Source organism: Rhincodon typus, chromosome 33 (assembly GCF_021869965.1).
Source record: "Rhincodon typus isolate 14 chromosome 33, sRhiTyp1.1, whole genome shotgun sequence".
NCBI lineage: Eukaryota > Metazoa > Chordata > Chondrichthyes > Orectolobiformes > Rhincodontidae > Rhincodon > Rhincodon typus.
In genome coordinates this window covers 16,708,387-16,728,328 of record NC_063364.1, presented here as the reverse complement: position 1 = coordinate 16,728,328, position 19,942 = coordinate 16,708,387, and the positions used below count along the sequence as shown (strand labels likewise).

The window sequence follows — 19,942 nt, the reverse complement described above, 5'->3', positions numbered from 1 at the left end:
TTTCATTGTCCTCAGCCCACCATAATTTATGATGGAGTTGAAAATCTTTCAATTGGTGGACTATTAGTTTATCACGATTATAACTGTGTACCATATTTAATGAACAGAATTTGAAACAATCCACATTATTGAATAATATTGTGAGCACTGCATTGTTAATTTTTTGAGAACAGCTGTGTATTTTATGTTGATTAGTGCTGCCATTTATAAAAAACAAGGTCAAAAGCTTTATTGATGCTATGTAATGGATTGCTTGTCACTAGGTGTGGCAGAGGATGTGCTTTCTCGATACTAAATTAAAACCTTCTTGTTTTAATTATGGAAATCACGAGTCCTTTTTAATTATTTGCAATCAATGTCATAGAACACAGCCTGTTCTGGAACTCCAGCTTGCAATTCCAGGTACAGGTTTTTAGCAAATTAGAGCACACGTAGGGATTTTTATGAAACTCAGATACACAGTGATCTGACTCAGATGAAAGCTACAAGTGTAGTGGAGTCTGAGGCCTATCAAGGAATAGAGAAAGTTGCTGAAAATGTTTAAAAATTGAAAGGATGAGTTTATTATGTTTTATGGAGTTTTTTTCTTGCTGCAGCTTTTCTTACTTGGGAGTGGGTGTGGAACCAAGTTACTGCTTAAAAAAACTTGAAATAAATCTGAAAGGATTTGATTTGTGATTTTGCTGGTTCTGTTTTGTGAATGAAGCAGTCTGAAGAAGGCTGTTGGTAAATTGTTTTTTGTAGCATATGATTTTATTTTGAACAGGATACTTTATGACTCGTGACATTGGGGCTGATGTGACAGTTTATGTGTCTCCTGGCTTTTCTGTTTTCATAATATTTGGGAATCTACAACTGATTTGTGTCTAACGTTGAAGGAAGTAACACATAAAGAGCAAAGGGGAAAGCGATGACTAATAGAGCACCTATGGCTAGAAACAAATGGGTATTGATATTATTTTTTACTGAGTATTGAAGTTATTTTTGAGAAAGCAATATCTTAATACTGTTTGTAATTTTACTTTGCTTTCATAGGTGACTATATTCTCGATGCAAAGCCAAAAGAAATCAATGATGTTCAGAGATTAAACTATGAGCAGGTACAAATTTACTGGTTTGTTGGTTATATGTCTGTAGTCGATGAGGTCTTTGTGAAAGGAAAGAGACAGTTGAAAATCCTCATAGAACTGATGCTGTAAATATTGTTGATGTATGTTGAAAACAAACTGAAGGCTATGGAATCATGAAGTTTACACTTAAAGAACTCTTTGATCCAGAGAAACTTTCGACTTTGCTCTTTTGCAGTGAAGTGCTGGAAAAGTTTTGAAATGAACATTGCATTTTAATATTTTATCGACAGGTACATTTATGGAACACCCAGACATAGGAAGGCTATAAACATATTTTACCCCCAGGGTCCAAGAATTTGAAATTGCTCATTTCTGAAATACTGTTTTTTTTTCTACTCTACACTTGGATCAATATATCATCCCATAGAAATGTCTATCATGTCACTTTGACGAATTTCTTTCATGTGTAGCTATTTTCTAGTTAAAAATAGCAATGCTAAGTTATACTGCAATGAAAGTAAGATGAACCTGCAGCATACTGCTGAGCTGAATACTCTGGAAAATTTTCTTTTGGTGAGACTTAATTTTCTAATGCAAAATACTTTACTGTCAGAATAGCTTGAATTGTTCATTTAGTCAGACAAAAATATTTATTTGAGCACTTTCTAATTTGTCTGTAAATTAGGCAGAAAACAATTTTTCATGTTTGTTTTCTGGCATACACTACCATTTATTTCCAAAAAAATTTAACTAGATCAGTAGGCTCATGGGACTGCTTGTTTCACATGGAGCTGCTGCAGCTCTTCATGTGGGAACCAGAGTGTGGGCTGACTATTGAAACTACACAACATTATGGCTTTCACAAGTTAAGCTTTGGAGAAATGTGCACATCATAATTTTAAGTTGAAGACATGACTAATTTCACATATGTAGTATTACTAGCACAAAAAAATTGTTCCAGTGCTACAGAAGGCATAAACTGGGGAAAAAGGCTGACTCAGTTCCAAAGATTTCCTCTCTAAAATGCATCTGAGTAAATAGGTGACAGGTTGGCTTGGCTTTGGCTGCGATGATGCCCACAAAGATGAAGAGCCAAAACTCTTCCAAGTAATTTTCAAAAGTTCATATTTCCTACCTCAGCTACCCACTCAGGCAGTGCATTCCAGTCTCCACCATCCTCTGGGTGAAAAAAGGTTTTCCTCAAGTCCCCTCTAAACCTCCTGCCTTTTACTTTTAAAATTATGTCCCCATGTATTGACCCATCATGCTGCTTGGCCTGCTGTGTTCATCCAGCCCTGCACCTTGTTGTCTCGGATTCTCCAGCATCTGCAGTTCCTACTATCTCTGATTCAAAACTAAGGGGAACAGTTGCTTTGTATTTATCCTTTCCATGCCCCTTATCATCTTATACATCTCACAGGTCCACTGTTAACCTGCTATGCTCCCAGAAGCCACCCCAAACTTAGCCAGCCTCTCTTTACAGCTGAAATGCTCCATTCCAGGCAACTTGCTGTTGAATCTCCTTTGCACTCCTTCCAGTTAGATTCTCCTAATAGGACTATCAGAAATGTTGTCCACGTTTACTGTCTCCCACAGTCAGGTTTGTTCACCTGGACGGTCTTCAACTCAACTCATCATGCTGTCTTTGGACTCAGTTGACTAGTCGACTGCTAATCCTGGGATGCTTGCTTACGTAAATTGTTTATAGATCTTCCAATTCTGACACTGTGTCCCAATCTTAAAAACCACATCACCTGCCTACTCCACTAAAATCCACTTTTTACTTTAAGATAAGAAATTGAAGCAAGAGTGAGCCATTAAGCCCTTCACACCTGCCCCACCGTTCAACAAGATGATGACAGATCTTCCCCAGGCTTCAACTCCTTTTTTGTGCCAGCTTATAATATCCCTCAACTCCCCAATATTTCAAAAAGAAATGATCTACCTCCTCTTTAAATACTTGTCATGATCTAACCTCCTCAATTCATTAGGATAGAGGACGCCAGACATTGACTATCCTTTGAGAGAAGAAATGCCTTCACATCTTACATGCATGTTAGCTAATTTCCAGTCCACTATGGCGGCGGAGGGCTCCCGTGCCAGAGCTTGTCTGTTTTGACTGCTTTTCTTTCTCTTTTTCTGTTTCTTCCTGTCTGTTTTCTGTTTCTTACTTACCTTGTCCTGAGCTTGGATGGTATTGATGGCGGCAAGAGCCCAGCCCACGGGAGTGCCCTGGGCCCGCTGACTTCGGGTGGGCGTACCACGGACATCGAGCGAGCTCACTGCGGGCAGGAGAGTGAACCACTACTTGATTTTCAGGAGCAAGCGTGGGATCTGCTGGGCATCAAAATGCCTACTACATCAGCAGAGGCAAGGTAGTCCCAGTGGTAAAAAATGGCGCCTGAGGATCGGCGACATTGTTGTTGGTTGGATCTGGCGCTGGCAAAGTAGTGGCATAAGGGCATCACGGCAACATTGATGAGGTGGGATCAGTGGCGAGAGGTGCAACATGATTTTGCTCTTTTTAAACTCTAACCTTCTTGCAGTAAAAGCCAAAATTCCACTTACCACCTTAAACATTTGCTGTACCTGCAATTTTTTTTTTGTTGTTTCATGCACAAGAACCTCACATCCTTCTGCACTCCACTTTCTTGGGTTTTCTCTCCATTTAAATAATAGTCTGCCACTTGATTGTTCTACCAATTGCTTGACTTCACACCTGCCTACATTAAACTCCATTTGCTAAGTTTGTGTCCACTTACTCTATCTACCTATATCCCTTTTGAGATTCTTTGTATAACATGCCCTACCACCTATTTTTGTGTTTTCAGTAAATTTGGATATGTTGTACATGCCCCCTTCTCCAAGTCATTAATATAGATGGTGAATAACTGAGGCACGAGGACTGATCGTTGTGGCACGCCAGTAGTTATGTCTTTCCAACCTGAAGAAGACCCCAATAATCCTGGTTCTTTGTACTTTGTGTTAACTAATCCTCAGTGGATGCTGCTACCTTGTGCAAGTCTTGTTTGTCTTCAACTGTTTTCATGATCTTGAGTCATCCTTTGCAATTTGCTGGCAACTTACTTGACTGAGTTGGGTTTCATACGTGGCATCTGATGAGTCATCACACCAACTTCTTTCACCTCTAACATCCCTTGCCCATACTTCTGTTACTTATAAACTCATGTTGTCAAAATTCTGTGTTCTACTGAAATGTTTTCCATCTTCCCAAACTCGGTCATTCTATATAATGTCTGCATTAATTTCTGTTCCTCTATTACCTTCATCCTTCTGAGCTGGCACTGTTTATTTGAAAGCATATAGAATTAAAAGGAGGTTTCTATATCCATTCAGTTGGTGTTACTGGCTTGGCCAATATTTATTGTTGATCTATGGATTCTCTGGAGGTGGTGATGGTGAGCCTCGTTCTTGATTTTCTGAAGTCTGTCTAGAAGTGCATCCATAGTGCTATTAGGACAGGAATTCCAGGATTTTGACCCATCAACAATGAAGGAACACAACATAGTTCTAAGTTTAAAGGGGAACCTGTTGGCAGTGGTCCCATGCACCTGCAGCTGTTGTCATTTTTCAATGGTTGAGATCATTTAGAATGTGCAGTCATATGCTCTTTGCAGTATTCTGTGGTTTCAGTCATTTCATGATATCGCATGGAGTGAGTGAGTCAAATTGGCTGAAGATTGGCATCTGTGATGGTTAACATCTGTTCAGTATCTCATTCCATCTCTACCTTTGCACCCCCTTTCAGTTTGCGTCACATTGTACACCCTTCAGTCATTTGAAACTGGCCTGTCATAATTCTGTCTTTGGTTGTTTCTTTGAAGGAAACTGCTGCTATTTCTGCTTCTTCCTGCAAGTCCCTCCCTAAACGTTTACGTGTCTTGTTCTCTTTTCTAGTTGCCCAATAAAACTTAAAAGCCTGCAATTTTCATCTGGAGTTGAGCCACATCTCCTAATTTTTCTACATCGGCTTCATTCTACATCAAATTGCAATGAAATCTTTAGTGCCTGGAGAAGTTGCTTATTGAACACACAAGATTGGAACAGGAATGAGTTAGAATGTAAAGTTTGGTTCACTATAAATTTCCATTAGTGTTTCGCATTGATAGATTTGGATTTCATTTATTTTGCTTTCATATTCATAAATTTTGTAGTAAAATTAAAGATACTTTTTTACATCAATTAGCACTGATAATGTTTTAGATCGCTGGGGAGAAATAAATTGGATTTTATTAGTTAAAGAGAAGAAAGAACATTAACTTTATAAAAACATGGTACCCTATATTGTCATGGGTACTTCACACTTTGACATATCCTTCCTGAAAAGACTGACTTCCACATAGGTAAGACTATTGTTTGAGGTCAACTTGTTACTGTAAACGTACATAATGTGCAGATTTGTATTTGTGAACAAATCATGTTAGTCTTGGGAGAAGGAACAGCATCAGGGAAATTTGAAGTTCGTGATATGGTTTTTAAGGTCTTAGTGAAAGTTTGTAGCTCGGGTTGTGGATTTGGTTCTCGAGTTCTGGGGTGTTGCAGTGTAATATGGCTCATTTAAATAGTGTCTTAATGCAGCTCTATTTATGTAGCCATAACACACTGCAACACCCCAGAACTCCAGAGAATGGAAGAGGAACACCTGCACAAAGTATTTACTGACAACGGATACCCAAGAAGTTTTGTCCATCGATGCCTACAAAACAAATGACAGTCAGAGGACACAGTACAACAGAAGACACTAGTAACTCTACCCTACATCAAAAATATATCGGAAATGACAACCAGACTCGGACTGCACACAAACCTACATCAACACTGCTATCAAATGTTAAAGACCATGTACCAACAGTAAACAGGACTAACGTGATATATAGAATCCCATGCAGTGAGTGCAACAGACCTTACATTGGACAAACGGGGAGGAAACTGACGACCAGGATACACGAACACCAACTGGCAATAAAAAGACACAACCAATGTTCACTTATCTCAATACATACAGACAATGAAGGCCATCCGTTCAACTGGGACAAAGTGACTATATTGGGACAAGCGAACAACAGACATGCAAGAGAATTTCTGGAGGCCTGGTTCTCACCATGGGACTCCATTAACAAGCGCATAGAAATAGACCCTGTACACAGTGCTGAAAAACAGAACAGGAAGTGACAAGATACACCACACCAGACGATCATACGAATGCAGAGCGGAGCACACCAACACTTCGCTTAGAGGTCGTACTGATGATGCCTAGAATGGTAATGAAACGTCTGCGCGCCATGGAACAACTGGCTCGGTGGGCAAACAAAGAATCCTGATATGGGTAAAGGAGAAAGTATATAGTGTAGAGTTCCATACGGCATCTACCTCATCAAATTTGCTGTTGCAGCAAGACAAGGGATTGTAATGTAACAAGTAAAATGAGAGGAGTTCCAAGGTGTGGATAATTGTTAGAGCAAGCAGTGGTACATGCATTCATTTAAGTCTGGTGTAAAGTACTTAGAAATTGTTTTGTTCTTCCTAGTTAGAGATGAATACCTCAGTGTATCTTCCTTCACAGTTTGGTGACTTTTGAATGTGCATCTAATTTGGTTGTAAAATTTCAAACAATGACACTGTCCAAAATTATACGTACCAATTTGCACTTCACTGCATTGAGCGAGGTTTCAAGTGGCTTACTTTATTTCTTTTTATTTCAATCTTTTAACTGTTTGATATGCTTTTCAACCTTGTATTTTCTTTTTTGTTTTCTGAAACAGAACATGAGTGATGCAATGGCCATTCTACACAAGCTGCAGACAGGACTCGATGTAAATGTGAAGTTTACTGGTGTACGAGTGTTTGAATACACACCCGAGTGCATAGTGTTTGATCTTCTTGATATTGCACTTTACCATGGATGGTTGGTGGACCCACAAGTAAGTTGAAATGTGCATTGACCGCAATCTTAAACTGGGCTTCTATTAATTTGTTTAACATATAGCCCACTTTTCCCTTGTCACAGTCTTACTACTTTTACTCAGTTGGGTGACAATGCAAGGATTAGTGACATTTTCCAGTTGATCTTCAGTACCTGGAGTTAGCCACCAGAAAATGATGTGACATGAGTTAAACATTCTACCTCATGCCCTTTTTGAGTTCATAAAGACCAGCATCCTCACTGACAAAGGAGCCAATCTTTGTAGCTTTGGTCAACTATTGAGCTGGGACAGCACATTTAACTGTCACGTTACATTTGACTTTGACTGCCTCCAACTTCTTGATTGGCAGTCAATTTGGCTATTCTCAAGCATTTTTACAGTCTTCCTGGCAACTGTTTCTCAATATTATTGGGAGATGCATATTGTTACGTTTAATCAAGAACCTTTGTTTTTGGCATTGCTTGTCACCTGGAGCCTTGTGGTGCCAGCTCAAATAGTGTTTGAGAGAGTCAAGAAACTACATTTCAAAGCTGTTGCTTATTGAATCCTTTTAAATAACAACTACATAATGGTTCTTAAAAAAAATCACTCATGTTTTGATGTGTCAGGTCCGTTGAGTGGCCAGTGACTAAGAGGTCAACAAAGCAGAAAATTTAGCAATAGCATCTCAAGATGAACTGGATGGTAATTGAAGATGAAAGATTTTGCATTCACACAAAATGTGATTTGGTGCTGTTGATGGCATGGAAAAATTGAAGTGTTAGATAATAGCCGCGAGCATCTTAATCATTGTATCACAGGACTAGGTATTCAGTCTATCTCGCCTGCCCCACCACTTAGTAAGTAAGACCTGATCATGGCCCAAACTCCACTTTCCTGCTTGACCCCCTGAACCGTGACTCCTTCATCAGTCACAAATCTGACTAATTCAGTTTTGAATATATTCAATGACCCAGCCTCCAGTGGTCACTGGAAGAGAATTTCAAAGACAAAACAACCCTCTTAGAAAGAAAAATCCTCCTCATCTCTGACTTAAAGGAGAAATCCTTTTTTATATCTAACCTGGTTCTAGATTTCCTCCAGAAATTGAAATATCCGTAATGTCAAGGCCTCTCAAAATCTTAGGTTTTAATAAGAGAATTTTATCATTCTTCTAGACTCCATTGACTATAGATACAACCTGTTCAGCCTTTGATCATAAGACAGTGTGTTTTCCCAGGAATCAGCTTAGTGAATCATTGGGTCCTTTCAATATCTAAGGAATTTTGGAAGATTATGCATGCACCAATGCATCGGGTATCCCTGTGCAGCCATTTCTTTTCAGACCGTTGAATGCAAGGGTCAGTCAAGGGAACATGTCAGCCTTTAGTTCCATTAATTTTCCTTGGACTTAAGCTAATGATCTTGGTCGTCCCAGCCTGCCTTTTGCCTATGGGCTTTCATGTTTCTCATGCCTTCTGATGTGAAGAAATGTACAAAATACTTGTTCAAAGTCTCTGCCATTTCCTTGTTTTCCATTCTTAATTCTTCAGCGTCACTAAGAAATGAATGCTTACTATAGCTACTCTTTGCTTCTTTTATATATTTGTAGGTATTCTAGTATCTTCTGATTCTTTCAAGTTTTCTCTCGCACTCCAATTTCTCCCCCATTTTTGGGTTTGTAAAACTTTCTCAACTCTCTGGCATATTGTTAATCATTACATTATGTGTTCTTTCTTTAATTTGACTCATCCTTAACATAGTGAACCATGAATGGTACACCCTTCTCAGATTCTTTCAGTTTCAATGGCATACATCTTTAGTTATACAATGTTGTCTTAACTGTCTGACGTTGCTACTTTACCATCTTAGCCTTTAACCTATTTTTCTGTTCCACTTTAACGACTGTGTTCATACCCTTGTAATTGCCTTTATTTAAGTTCAAGACTCGAGCTTCAGACTCACATTTCTCGTCCTGAAATCGAGTGTAAAATTCAATGACATAACTTTACATTAAATTACATCCTTAACATAGAGGTGTCCAAAGCTTGGAATCGAACTTAGCAACTTGGATCCGAAGCTCCTTGAGCTACAGACGCTGCTCATCAGTTCACAAGTTCCCACCCTCTACAGCTGCAACACATCACCTGCCCTGCTATCTTAAGTTCATTTAACTAGTTCGGCCTCAAATTTAAAAAAATTGCTCCGTGTTTATCCATAGTTATGTTATCGAGTGTAACTTGTGCGATAAAATTAGTATATACTTACACTTATGTTGCAATTAGATTTTGTTTCTGTTTGCAAATGTGAGCATACTCTGGTCCACCGCTGTTTTCTCCAATCAGGTTTGTGTTTTTCTCCTCCACCACCCCTGCCCCACCCCGCTTGCTGTATTGTGAAATTATACATGAATATGATGAAAGTATCTTTTATGAGGTTTGCTAATCGAGGGCCGCATGGTGGCTCAACGGTTAGCATTGCTGCCTCACAATGTCAGGGACCCGGGTTTGATTTCAGACCCAGGTGACCATCTGTGTGGAGTTTGCACGTTCTCCCAGTATCAGCGTGGGTTTCCTCTGGGTGTTCTGATTTCCTCCCACAGTCCAAATATGGACAGGTTAGGTGGATTGGCCATGCTGAATTGCCCATAGTGTCCAGTAGTGTGCAGGCCACGTGGGTTTGCCATGTGAAATGCAGGGTTACAGGGATTGGGTGGGATGCTCTTTGGAGGGTCGATGTGAACTTGATGGGCTGAATGACCTGCTTCCATGCTGTAGGGATTCTATTCCATTCTATTCTAATTGATAAAGATCACAGAATAAATGCCTTAATTGGGCATAAATGTTAAATTACAAAGAAAAGATCACATCAGTGTATTTTGTTTTGCTGTTGGTAAGGGGGGGAAATTGTTTTTGTAAAGAATTTCAGGAAGCAAAAATAAAATTCAGGTATTAGATGGATATATTTAGTTACGTCTCATGGCATCTGAACAGCCCATCATTAAGCTCCTTTTGTTTGTTCCCTCTTACATTAAATGTTCTACCACTTGGACTTATGTTTTTGTGAAAATGCACAAAGAACATCTTTGCAGTATGTACAGTAGTCTCAACATCCTCAACAGTTTTTAATCTTCATTATATTGCAGATCTTTTCCTATAATGTAAAATGGGGTATGTAGTGCTAGAAATCTAGTTGCAAGTCTCAAATTTAATTTTCTGCCAACAATCCTGTTTCAGACTGCTGATGTAGCGAAGGCAGTGGGAATGTGCAGCTATAACCAGCTGGTAGAGAAGATTATCTTCTGTAAACAATCAGAGAACAGTGAACTAGTCAGTGAAGGTAAGAAAGAATGACGTTTTTCGGTTTTCTGCAATTGTAATAGATACTGAGGAAGGAAATGGCAATTTTTAAAAATTCATTCTTGAGATGTGGGTATTGCTGTTCCAGGCCAGTATTTATCAACTTTTTATAATTGCCCAGAGGGCAGTTAAGACTTAACCACATTGCTGAAGGTCTGGAGTCACATGTGGACCATAGTTCCTCCTCTGAAGACCATGTTTCCTTTTCTGACTATTACCAGTATTGGTTACAGTTAGTTGAGCTTTTTTATTCCAGATTTTCATTGAGTCTAAATTTCTATCTGTGGTGAGAATCAAACCAGCATCCCCAGAACATTAGCTGAGGTTGTAAAATATTTGTCTACTGACATTAGCATTAGGCCACCATCTCCCTTTAGCATTTCTGATTACAGGAATTATTGTCATGCAATTTATTCATGGTCTTGAGTTCAAAATGCTCTTAATCCTATTATTGATTTTTGGCCAAGGTTACTTATAACGTTGTTAAGATTCCCAAGTGTCTAAGACTGACAGCAACGCATCATTAGTTTTGTGCAGTTGACTCATTCTGAAAGAATGACAAACAGCTTATACATGTATTTTTAAGAACTCCCTCTCTATTTCATTTATAATTAGTAGTGTAAATGAGAAATGAGTTGTAAACACCATTAAATATATTGAAATTTTTTACCCTAATTCAACACCAAGCAAGTACTCCAGCATTTCAAAAATGACTAGAAAATGTATAATCGTCACGGCTTCAATCATAAACATTTGGGTGAATTGCATGCACTCTGACTGCTGTCCTAGTTTGAGGCCAGATTAAGGTCTGAGTATGTGGATTCGAAGCTAAATAACCAGTAATGTTAAATTTTGTTTCTTTCAATTAACAGTGGACTCTGCTTTAAGCATTGAGACTTAATCAGCCCCAAATGAAGCACAAATGCAAATTGTCAGTTTTTAAAAATGTACATTTACAAGGCATCCCTTTAGTATTGCTGATTTAGATTTATCCAAAGTTGTTCATGTGATTTCTTTCAAGTTGCTGATGTGCGTTGGGTCAAATGGACCAAGTGCTGAGGTTAGCTGCATTCCAAAAGGAATGGAGAATTTCTTGATGAGCTGTTTCAAGCAGTGCATTTTGTATTTGTTTAGAAAATATGTACTTTTAGAAATGAAAGTGTGCAAGCTCTGAGAAGGGCATGTTTAACAGAATATAAATTTCATGTGTCTTGGGCAGGAAAAGCAGAATGTTTTGGTATTTGATTTGGCAGATGAATTTGTTAACTTATTAATTTCTTTCCCTCAGTTTGGGGTTTTGCTGTTAGTTATTTGAAATAAAAATTATTTCATGCATTTTTCAGGGGTGAATGTGATTTTGAGCTGCTTTGAACTTGTGGCTAATACTTTGGTAAAGGGCACCATGCCAATAAAAGAAATTTATATAAGAACATAAGAACTAGGAGCAGGAGTAGGCCATCTGGCCTCGAGCCTCCCCTGCCATTTAATAAGATCATGGCTGATCTTTGAGACGCAGCTCCACTTACCCGCCCACTCACCATAACCCTTAATTCCTTTACTGTTCAAAAATTTATCTAGCCTTGCCTTAAAAACATTCAGTGAGGTAGCTTCAACCACTTCACTGGGAAGGAAATTCCACAGATTCACAACCCTTTGGGTGAAGAAGTTCCTCCTGACCTCAATCCTACGTCTGCTTCCCTTTATTTTGAGGCGATGCCCTCTAGTCCTAGTTTCACCTGCTAGCGGAAACAACCTCCCTGCCTCCGCTTTATCTATTCCCTTCATAATCTTATATGTTTCTATAAAATCTCCCCTCATTCTTCTGAATTCCAATGAATATAAGCCTAGTCTACTCAGTCTCTCCTCATAATCCAACCCTCTCAAATTTGATTTGGTTTTCTGTTTTATGCTTCTGCTTGAGGCTACATTGATGGTACACATGTATTGTGTTAGACTGTAGAAGCAAGTTGTTTTTTTTTGTTATAAATTAAACACCTGTGCTTACCACAGACTGTGTGTTGCAGAAAAACATGTTAAGTTGTTATTCGATTGTGTGGCATAAATTTTGAGATTTTAATGTGTTTGATGTGGGGAGATGATGGAGCCAATATTTTACCTTAATGTCTGTGTTGTAAATGTGCTTCATGTACATTTATTTTGAGAAGACCAACTCATTTATTTTAAACTACCTTTTCCCTTGTTTTGGAATCTTCCGGGCTAAAGAGTACGTTTTGACTAGAAGATGATAGGCAGATGATATATTCTGAGCTAGATGATGTATAGTCCAAGGCTGATTGTTTAAACCAGTGTACTAGAGGCAATGTGCACCTTTTGGGTTAATCTGCTTTGGATCTTTTCTACTTATTCAATCTCAAGTGTTTGTTTTCTTGCAGATTTCTGCACATTTTTTGATAACAATGTGAAATTTGAGATCCATTGTACGGATGATTCATACAAAATTGTGCACTAATTTTTGAGATACTGGGCACTGAGGGTTCAGCATGCTGTATTTCCCATTGTGTATGCAGAATTGGCTAAGTGGTCAGAGAAGCTTTAATGGTTAGATTTTGCCATTTAATTTTATTTGCAGTTGCAGAGTTGTGACCAAACTTGTTATTGCCAAAGAAGCTTCGTTGTTTTGTCAATATTTTTGTCATCAAAGCTGTAGAAGTATTTTTAATCTCTGCATGAATGATCTAGCATAAGCATTAATAATTGTATACTTCGCATGTTTTTCAGAGTTTTAGTCTATTGTTATCTTGGAAACCTAAAGCAGTATCAACCAAAATTTGTTGCATGCATCTGAGCATATTGATTAACAATGTACTTTATATGTGTGTTTTGGCCTGCATATTCTTAAACAATAGTAATTCTTTCAAATCCTGTCAAAGCACAAGAATCCTAATTGTTTCTTTGTAAACTGAAAAAATACTTTTCATTTGAAATCTCATGTCCCTTCAGCTGGAAACATGAATTATGCCATAGTCCTGTCACTTTGGAAAAACTTGCACTTTTTCAGCAGTGAAAATAATTTTGAGACTGAAGAAGTAATGTGTTTTAGTTTATTCTAAATAACCTATTTCAGGTTGATGTCTGGAGGTAGTTTTGTTGATCGCTATCATTATATCCCCCTCTCATATTCTTAGTACGAGTTAACAGGAAGTCAGTTTGGACTTCAGAAATTGTGATTACCATTTTTCATTATTTTCATGTGTTTTTCTGGATAGTTTTAAATCTTTGAGATCCTTCAGCAAAGTGTATAGGTTAGAACATAGGTAATGAATTTTATGTTTTTGTTTGCAAGTGTCAGTACTACTAGCAGTTTATTTGCTGTTTAAGTGAAATAGGATCACTTATTGGATATGGCCAGAGATATTTTTCTTTATTTATCAGTATGTGATTTTCTTTTTCTTTTTGACAAGTGGCCTCCAATATTGTATTCAAGTAGCCATTCTTCATTTATGAACCTTAATTATAGATGCTGGCAGATAATTCAGTTGATAAAGCTTCGCAACTGAATCAGATCCTGTTCAAACATCAGTTTCCAGGAGGAAGTCACTGAATAAAGACCACAGTAGATTTGTTCTCCCTCAGGTAACATAAGGCCAGCTTTAAATCTACGATTGGTTGATATCAACAAACTGAAAATTGAACCTTGAATTTTGTGCTTTGTATGGGCTTCAAATGAGCCACTGAGGAACATGTGATTTTTAAAAAATCATTCAGTTTCTTCTGTTCTTTGAAGACAAGAAGTTACAGAAAGCAGAATTTGATAGTTTAGACAGATGTAAGAATTTTTCAACCAATACAAAGCTTGGAGTAATCCAGCAAAAATTAAAATGTTTAATACGGGGTGTGGACAGTGCAAAATTTGGGGGATAAATCTATTCATTAACTCTAATAATAGATAAGGATAGGTGCAGACATTTGGTCTGTGATCCATGAATTCCTTCTTGTATTGTGCCTTTGAGTTCAGAATAGTGGTTTTCATTCAGCTGAGTAATCTGAATGTTTGTTTTTTTTTCTATATGTCCCTAGGGTTTGTTGCAGAACAATTTTTAAACAGCACTGCAACCCAACTAACGTTCCATGGATTATGTGAACTGATTTCCACAGTTGAAGAAGGAGAGATGTGTGTGTTCTTCAGAAATAACCATTTTAGTACAATGACAAAACACAAGGTATTTCTTCAAGTTTTAAAGACTTATTTTAAGACTTAGTGTACTGTATTTGTAATTGTTGCACATTGAAAAAAATTTACTAATATAGGCTGCCTTACAATTACAGTGAGCTCAGGATAAAGTGAATTGTTTGTTGACCCTTGTTGGAAAGCATGTTCTTAAAATAAAGAATATCATATTTCTTTTGCCAAAGTGCTAAATTACATGGCGAATTCAATATATTTGGTTCAAGTGGACTCTGAAATTGAACCAGAACTTAATAAGGCCATATTGAACAAAATAAAATTTAATTAAGCATGCATTGTTATAAATGTTAGTGAGCTAGCCTCCAATTTTTATCATTGTTAAATTCTCACAAAAACCTTTGCAGATGGGTCATATTCTCAATTTGTGACTAAGTTGATGTTTAGCCCACCACTAAAAACAATGACGAGATGGGGGGAAAAGCATTACTTGCTTCTTAACTTTCAGTTCAGCCTGAAACAGATACTTTTTCCTGTTGATGATATGTCATGCTTTAACTTTCATGAACAACAAATTCCTGACTGATCATCATGTCCTGCTCTCAAAATTCTGACACTTAGTGGCACTGATTCAGCAGGGTTAGCGGAAAGGATATGAGCTGAGCTGTGGGAATCTTTATTTTACCTCATAGCATCCACTGGATACAGATAATGGAGCAGCTAGCCAGCCAATCCTGCTCTCAGGTGTTGACTTATACTAGTGAAGTCAGCATTTGGAAGAGCCCCCGAATTACAGTTTTGGAGAATCAAAGCAAAATACTGCAAATGCTGAAAATCTGAAATTACAAAGGGAAATGCTGGAGAAACTAGACGGGTCTGGCAGCATCTGTGGAGAGACAGTTAACTTTTGAGTCCACTTTGACTCTGAAATTTGAAGCAGAGTCACAGTGGACTCAAAATGTTAACTCTGTTTCTCTTTGTACACATGGTTGTCAATGCTTCCGATTCTTCAGAATTTTCTTTTTTTAATTAAAGTTTTGGTGAGATCATTAATTTGACTGAGTGCTTGATGCCTTCAACCTCACCTGCTCCTTCCCATCTCTATGCAATCAGTTATTGTTTAAAGTTGCCCCATTTAATACTGTTTCCTTGTCATGCTGGTAAGTCAATGGTGCCTGTAATGTCATTGAATATTGCACAATTTGTTTCAACTTCATTTCCCACACGATGTGCACCATTTTTCGAATAACTTCTCCTGCTGTCTACGTCCAGCTGTGTGGCCTTTCCTTGTGATAGACCCTTTGCAGTCCTGTTCCCAAGGGTACAATGGAACCTTTATACACCAGATTCCAAATCACTTGTTTTAAACACCACTTGGACTGAACCACTACCATAGCTGTTGTCTGACAGCATCTTTTTGACAAGCACCTGCAAGAAACTGTGGTGTCCCTTACTGGCTACAGGACCTGTCGAAAATGGTCATGTTGCTTCTATGACAGGTTGCAGAACCTTGGGCTGCTTTCCTTCCTTCTGGCAAATGGATGAGGACTTAATGTACTGTTACTTGCTGCACAGTGTGTATTGCCAACAGGATTAAATTAGTTCCCTCTATCCCAGCTGATAATATCCAAAGGAAGTTTATATTTAATTAAAAAAGGTGGGTAAGGTGAAGTAGGTTAACAGCATTGACATTTAAGCAGATGGACAGAAGTAGGAGTAGCACTTCAATAAGCACGAGGCTGATCTACCTCAACTCAATTTTTCCATACTATACCTTAATTCTGTTAGAATCCAAAAACTTCCATCTTGCTTGAATATACTCTATGACTCTGTATTTACAAATTCTAAGGTTCATAATCTTTTGGGAAAGTTTCTCATCCTCATCCTAATATTCCTAAGCTGCAATTTCCCCCATATGAGGATCCTCAGCTTCTAATCTGCTAAGACCATTTTTGTTCTTCTAAAGGCTAAAGACAAAATCTCTATTCGGGCACAATCCCTGCATCCCACGGACCAGTCTGGTGAACCCTAATTTCCAGAGTTGTGCAACAATCCCCTTTAAACTTGTGATTTATGTGCAGGGACATCTAAGTCCCTTTAAATAGCAAGGCTTTTCTGTGTCTCAAGATTTTTAAAAATGTCTACTTTTCAAAAATTTCCTATCAAAGTTCATTATTTCACATATCCCTATATTATATTCTATCTAACGTGCCTTTGTGCACTAGTGTAACCTGCCTCTGACCTTTTGGAAATCTTTATGGATCTTCCTCAAAGTTTACTTTTTCACCTCATCTAAGCCATGGCCCAAATTTTGCAGTTGTGATAATGGCAAATCTGTGTTCGTCATCATTACCCTGGAAAACTGACATCATAGAGTCATAGTGTTATACAGCACGGAAGCAGACCCTTCAGTCTAACACAGATAACCTAAACTGATTTAGTCCCATTTGCCAGCATTTGGCCCATATCACTCTTAAACCATTCCTATTCATCCACCCATCCAGATGCCTTTAAAATAATGTAATTGTATCCACCTCTTCCACTTCCTCAGGCAGCTCATTCCATACATGCACCACCCTCTGTCCCAAAATATTGCCCCTCTGTTCCCTTCTAAATCTTTCCCCTCTCACTTAAACTTACGCTGTCTAATTTTAAACTCCCCTCCCCTGGGAAAAAGATCTTGGCTATTCACCCTATCCATGCCCCTCATGATTTTCTAAACCTCTATAAGGTCACCTCTCAGCCTTCCACTCTCCAGGGAAAAAAAACCCAGACTATCCAGCATCTCCTATAGCTCAAGATCTCCAATGCCAGCAACGTCCTTGTAAATCTATTCAAAACCCTTTCAAGTCTCCCAAATTCTTTGCTATAGCAGGGAGGTATTGAATTGCATGCAGTATTTTAAAAGTGGCCCAACCAATGCCCTGTACAGCCACAAGATGACATTCCAACTCCTGTTTTCGGTGTTCTGACCAATGACAGCAAGTTTGTTGAATGCCGCCTTCACCACCCTGTCTACCTTTGACTGCGCTTTCAAGGAACAATGCACCTGCACACTCAGGTCACTTTGTTTGGCAATACTCCCGAGGGCTTTACCATAAACTGTATAGGTCCTGCCCTGGTCTGCCTTACCAAAATGCAACACCTCATGTTTATCTAAATTAACTCCATTTGCCATTCCTCAGCCCTTGACGCATCCGATCAAGATCTCGTTGTACTCTGAGATAACCTTCTTCACTGCCCACTACACCACCAATTTTGGGGTGTCATCTGCAAACTTACTAACCATGCCTCCTATGTTCACATTCCAAATCATTTAGATAAATGACAAAAAGCAGTGAGTCCAGCAGTGATCCTTGTGGCAGTCCACTGGCCACAGGCCTCCAGTCTGAAAAACAACCCTCCACCACCACCCTCTGTTTCCTACCTTCAACCAATTTTGTATCCAGTTGGCTAGCGGCCCGGATTCCATGTGATATAACCTTGCTAAACAGTACACCATGCGGAACCTTGTCGAATGCTTTGCTGAAGTCCATATAGACAACATGTATTGTTCTGCCTTCATCAATCTTGTTTATCTCTTCAAAAAACTCAAGTTATGAGACACTATTTCCCACGCACAAAGTCATGTTGACCATCTGTAATCAGTCCTTGCCTTTCCAAATGCATGTAAATACTGTCCCTCTGAATTCCCTCCAACAACTTATCCGTCACTGACATCAAGCTCACTGGTCAATAGTTCCCTGGCTTATCCTTACCATTCTTAAATAATGGCACCATATTAGCCAACCTCCAGTCTTTTGGCACCTCACCAGTGGCTATTGATACAAATATCTCGGCAAGTGGCCCAGCAATCCTGAGCTTCCCACAAAGTTCTGGCATACACCTGGTCAGGTCCTGAGGGTTTATCCACCTTAATGCATTTTAAGACAGTCAGCACCTCCTCTTCTCTAATATGGACACTTTTCAAGATATCACTATTTATTTCCCCAAGCTCTCTAGCTTCCATGTCCTTCTTCACAGTAAATTCTGACATGAAATAATTGTTTAGTACCTCACCCATCTCGTGGTTCCACACAGAAGGCCTTGTTGATTATTAAGGGGTCCTTATCTCTCCTCACAAAGAAATTTCACTTTGAGCTGAAAGCTGTTAATAATTCTGTCACCATCTAGAGGAATTTAATTGTATTGCACTTGATATCAATAACTGCTCTAAAGTAATTAAGTGGACAGAGATCACTCTGGCACATTTTGAAATTCTTTTTGTTTATTTATTCATGGGATGAGGACATTGCTGACCAGGCCAGTGTTTATTGCCCATTCCTAATTGCCCAGAGAGTCAACCATATTACTGTGGGTCTGGAGTCACATATAGGCCAGAGTAGATAAGGATGGCAGTTTCCTTCCCTAAAGAACGAATGAACCTGGTTGGTTTTTCTGACAATTGACGATGGATTTGCGGTCATCATTTAAACTCTTAATTCCAGATATTTATTGAGTTTAAATTCCACCATCTGCCGCGGTGGGGTTCATAAGACAGATCCCCAGATATGACCTGGATATTTGGATTAATAGACCAGCGGTAGTGCCAGTAGCACTTATTACATGCAATTTTGATAAACCGCTTTTCTCTTTTCATTGCTGCTATTTTTCCCTCTTTTCAGAAAAGTAATTGTCCCTGTATATCATTTTGACCTTGTCTCCACCTTCCGTCCCTGGCTAGGAGCAGAAATGGAAGTCTGTTGCATGGATTTTATTGTTTCCAAACATGGATTTGATTTCATGTAGGTAATGCCATAAACATTGCAACAAAAATTGAAAATCTAAGTATATCCTGGTATATACTCCACCAAAGAATACTAAACCTAACTAGGAACAACATTCTTTCAGAACAAAGCTATGTTGATTGTACACTCATTCATTTCCGACTTTGCAATGGCTGTGAAACATCATCTTTTTAAACTGTAATTCATCTTTCCCATAAATAAAGTGTTAGTTCCTAAAATGACCTGATACATCTCCATTCCTTTATCAAGAAATGTTGCTCTTGTTTTCTTCCAAACTGAAATCTTCTGACTACTGCACAAAAGGAGGAAATTGATTAAGAGATTAATATTGGTGTGTGTGTGTGTGTGTGTGTGTATGTATATGTATTTTTGTGTGTATACACTCTGTTATTAACAAAGTTCATTGACATTACCTGTTTTCCTTGTGTAAAAATACCTTTCATGCAGCTTCTGTAGAGTTTAAGAAGTGCATATAAAAAAAGTCTGCTAAACAAAACTGGTGAAAAGTTAACAAACTTAATGAAGAGTGCAAATAATATGTGAATTTCTTTTCAAATACTCCTGTTTTACGCCTGAGAGTTGACATGATGGCTAGCTTTCAGTTGTCCAATTACATGGTCAAAAAATGTCAGCAATGACTTATTTCATTTTATGTGCA

At 38.4% G+C, this 19,942-nt stretch overlaps 1 protein-coding gene across 1 annotated transcript; it reads left to right on the top strand.

Moving 5' to 3' along the window:
* The first annotated feature begins 792 nt into the window (after positions 1-792).
* LOC109936296 (ubiquitin carboxyl-terminal hydrolase MINDY-2) lies at positions 793-16,529 on the top strand. Its single transcript, XM_048615725.1, has 6 exons — positions 793-946; positions 1,036-1,100; positions 6,854-7,012; positions 10,231-10,333; positions 14,392-14,534; positions 16,464-16,529. Exons 1-6 carry the CDS (start codon positions 943-945, stop codon positions 16,527-16,529), a joined length of 540 nt encoding a protein of 179 aa, XP_048471682.1. The 5' UTR covers positions 793-942.
* Positions 16,530-19,942: the final 3,413 nt, after the last annotated feature.

Coding starts and splice junctions, on each gene's coding strand:
- LOC109936296 (XM_048615725.1), top strand. Junction 1,101..6,853: donor AGAGATTAAACTATGAGCAG/GTACAAATTTAC, acceptor TTTCTGAAACAG/AACATGAGTGATGCAATGGC. Junction 7,013..10,230: donor GATGGTTGGTGGACCCACAA/GTAAGTTGAAAT, acceptor ATCCTGTTTCAG/ACTGCTGATGTAGCGAAGGC.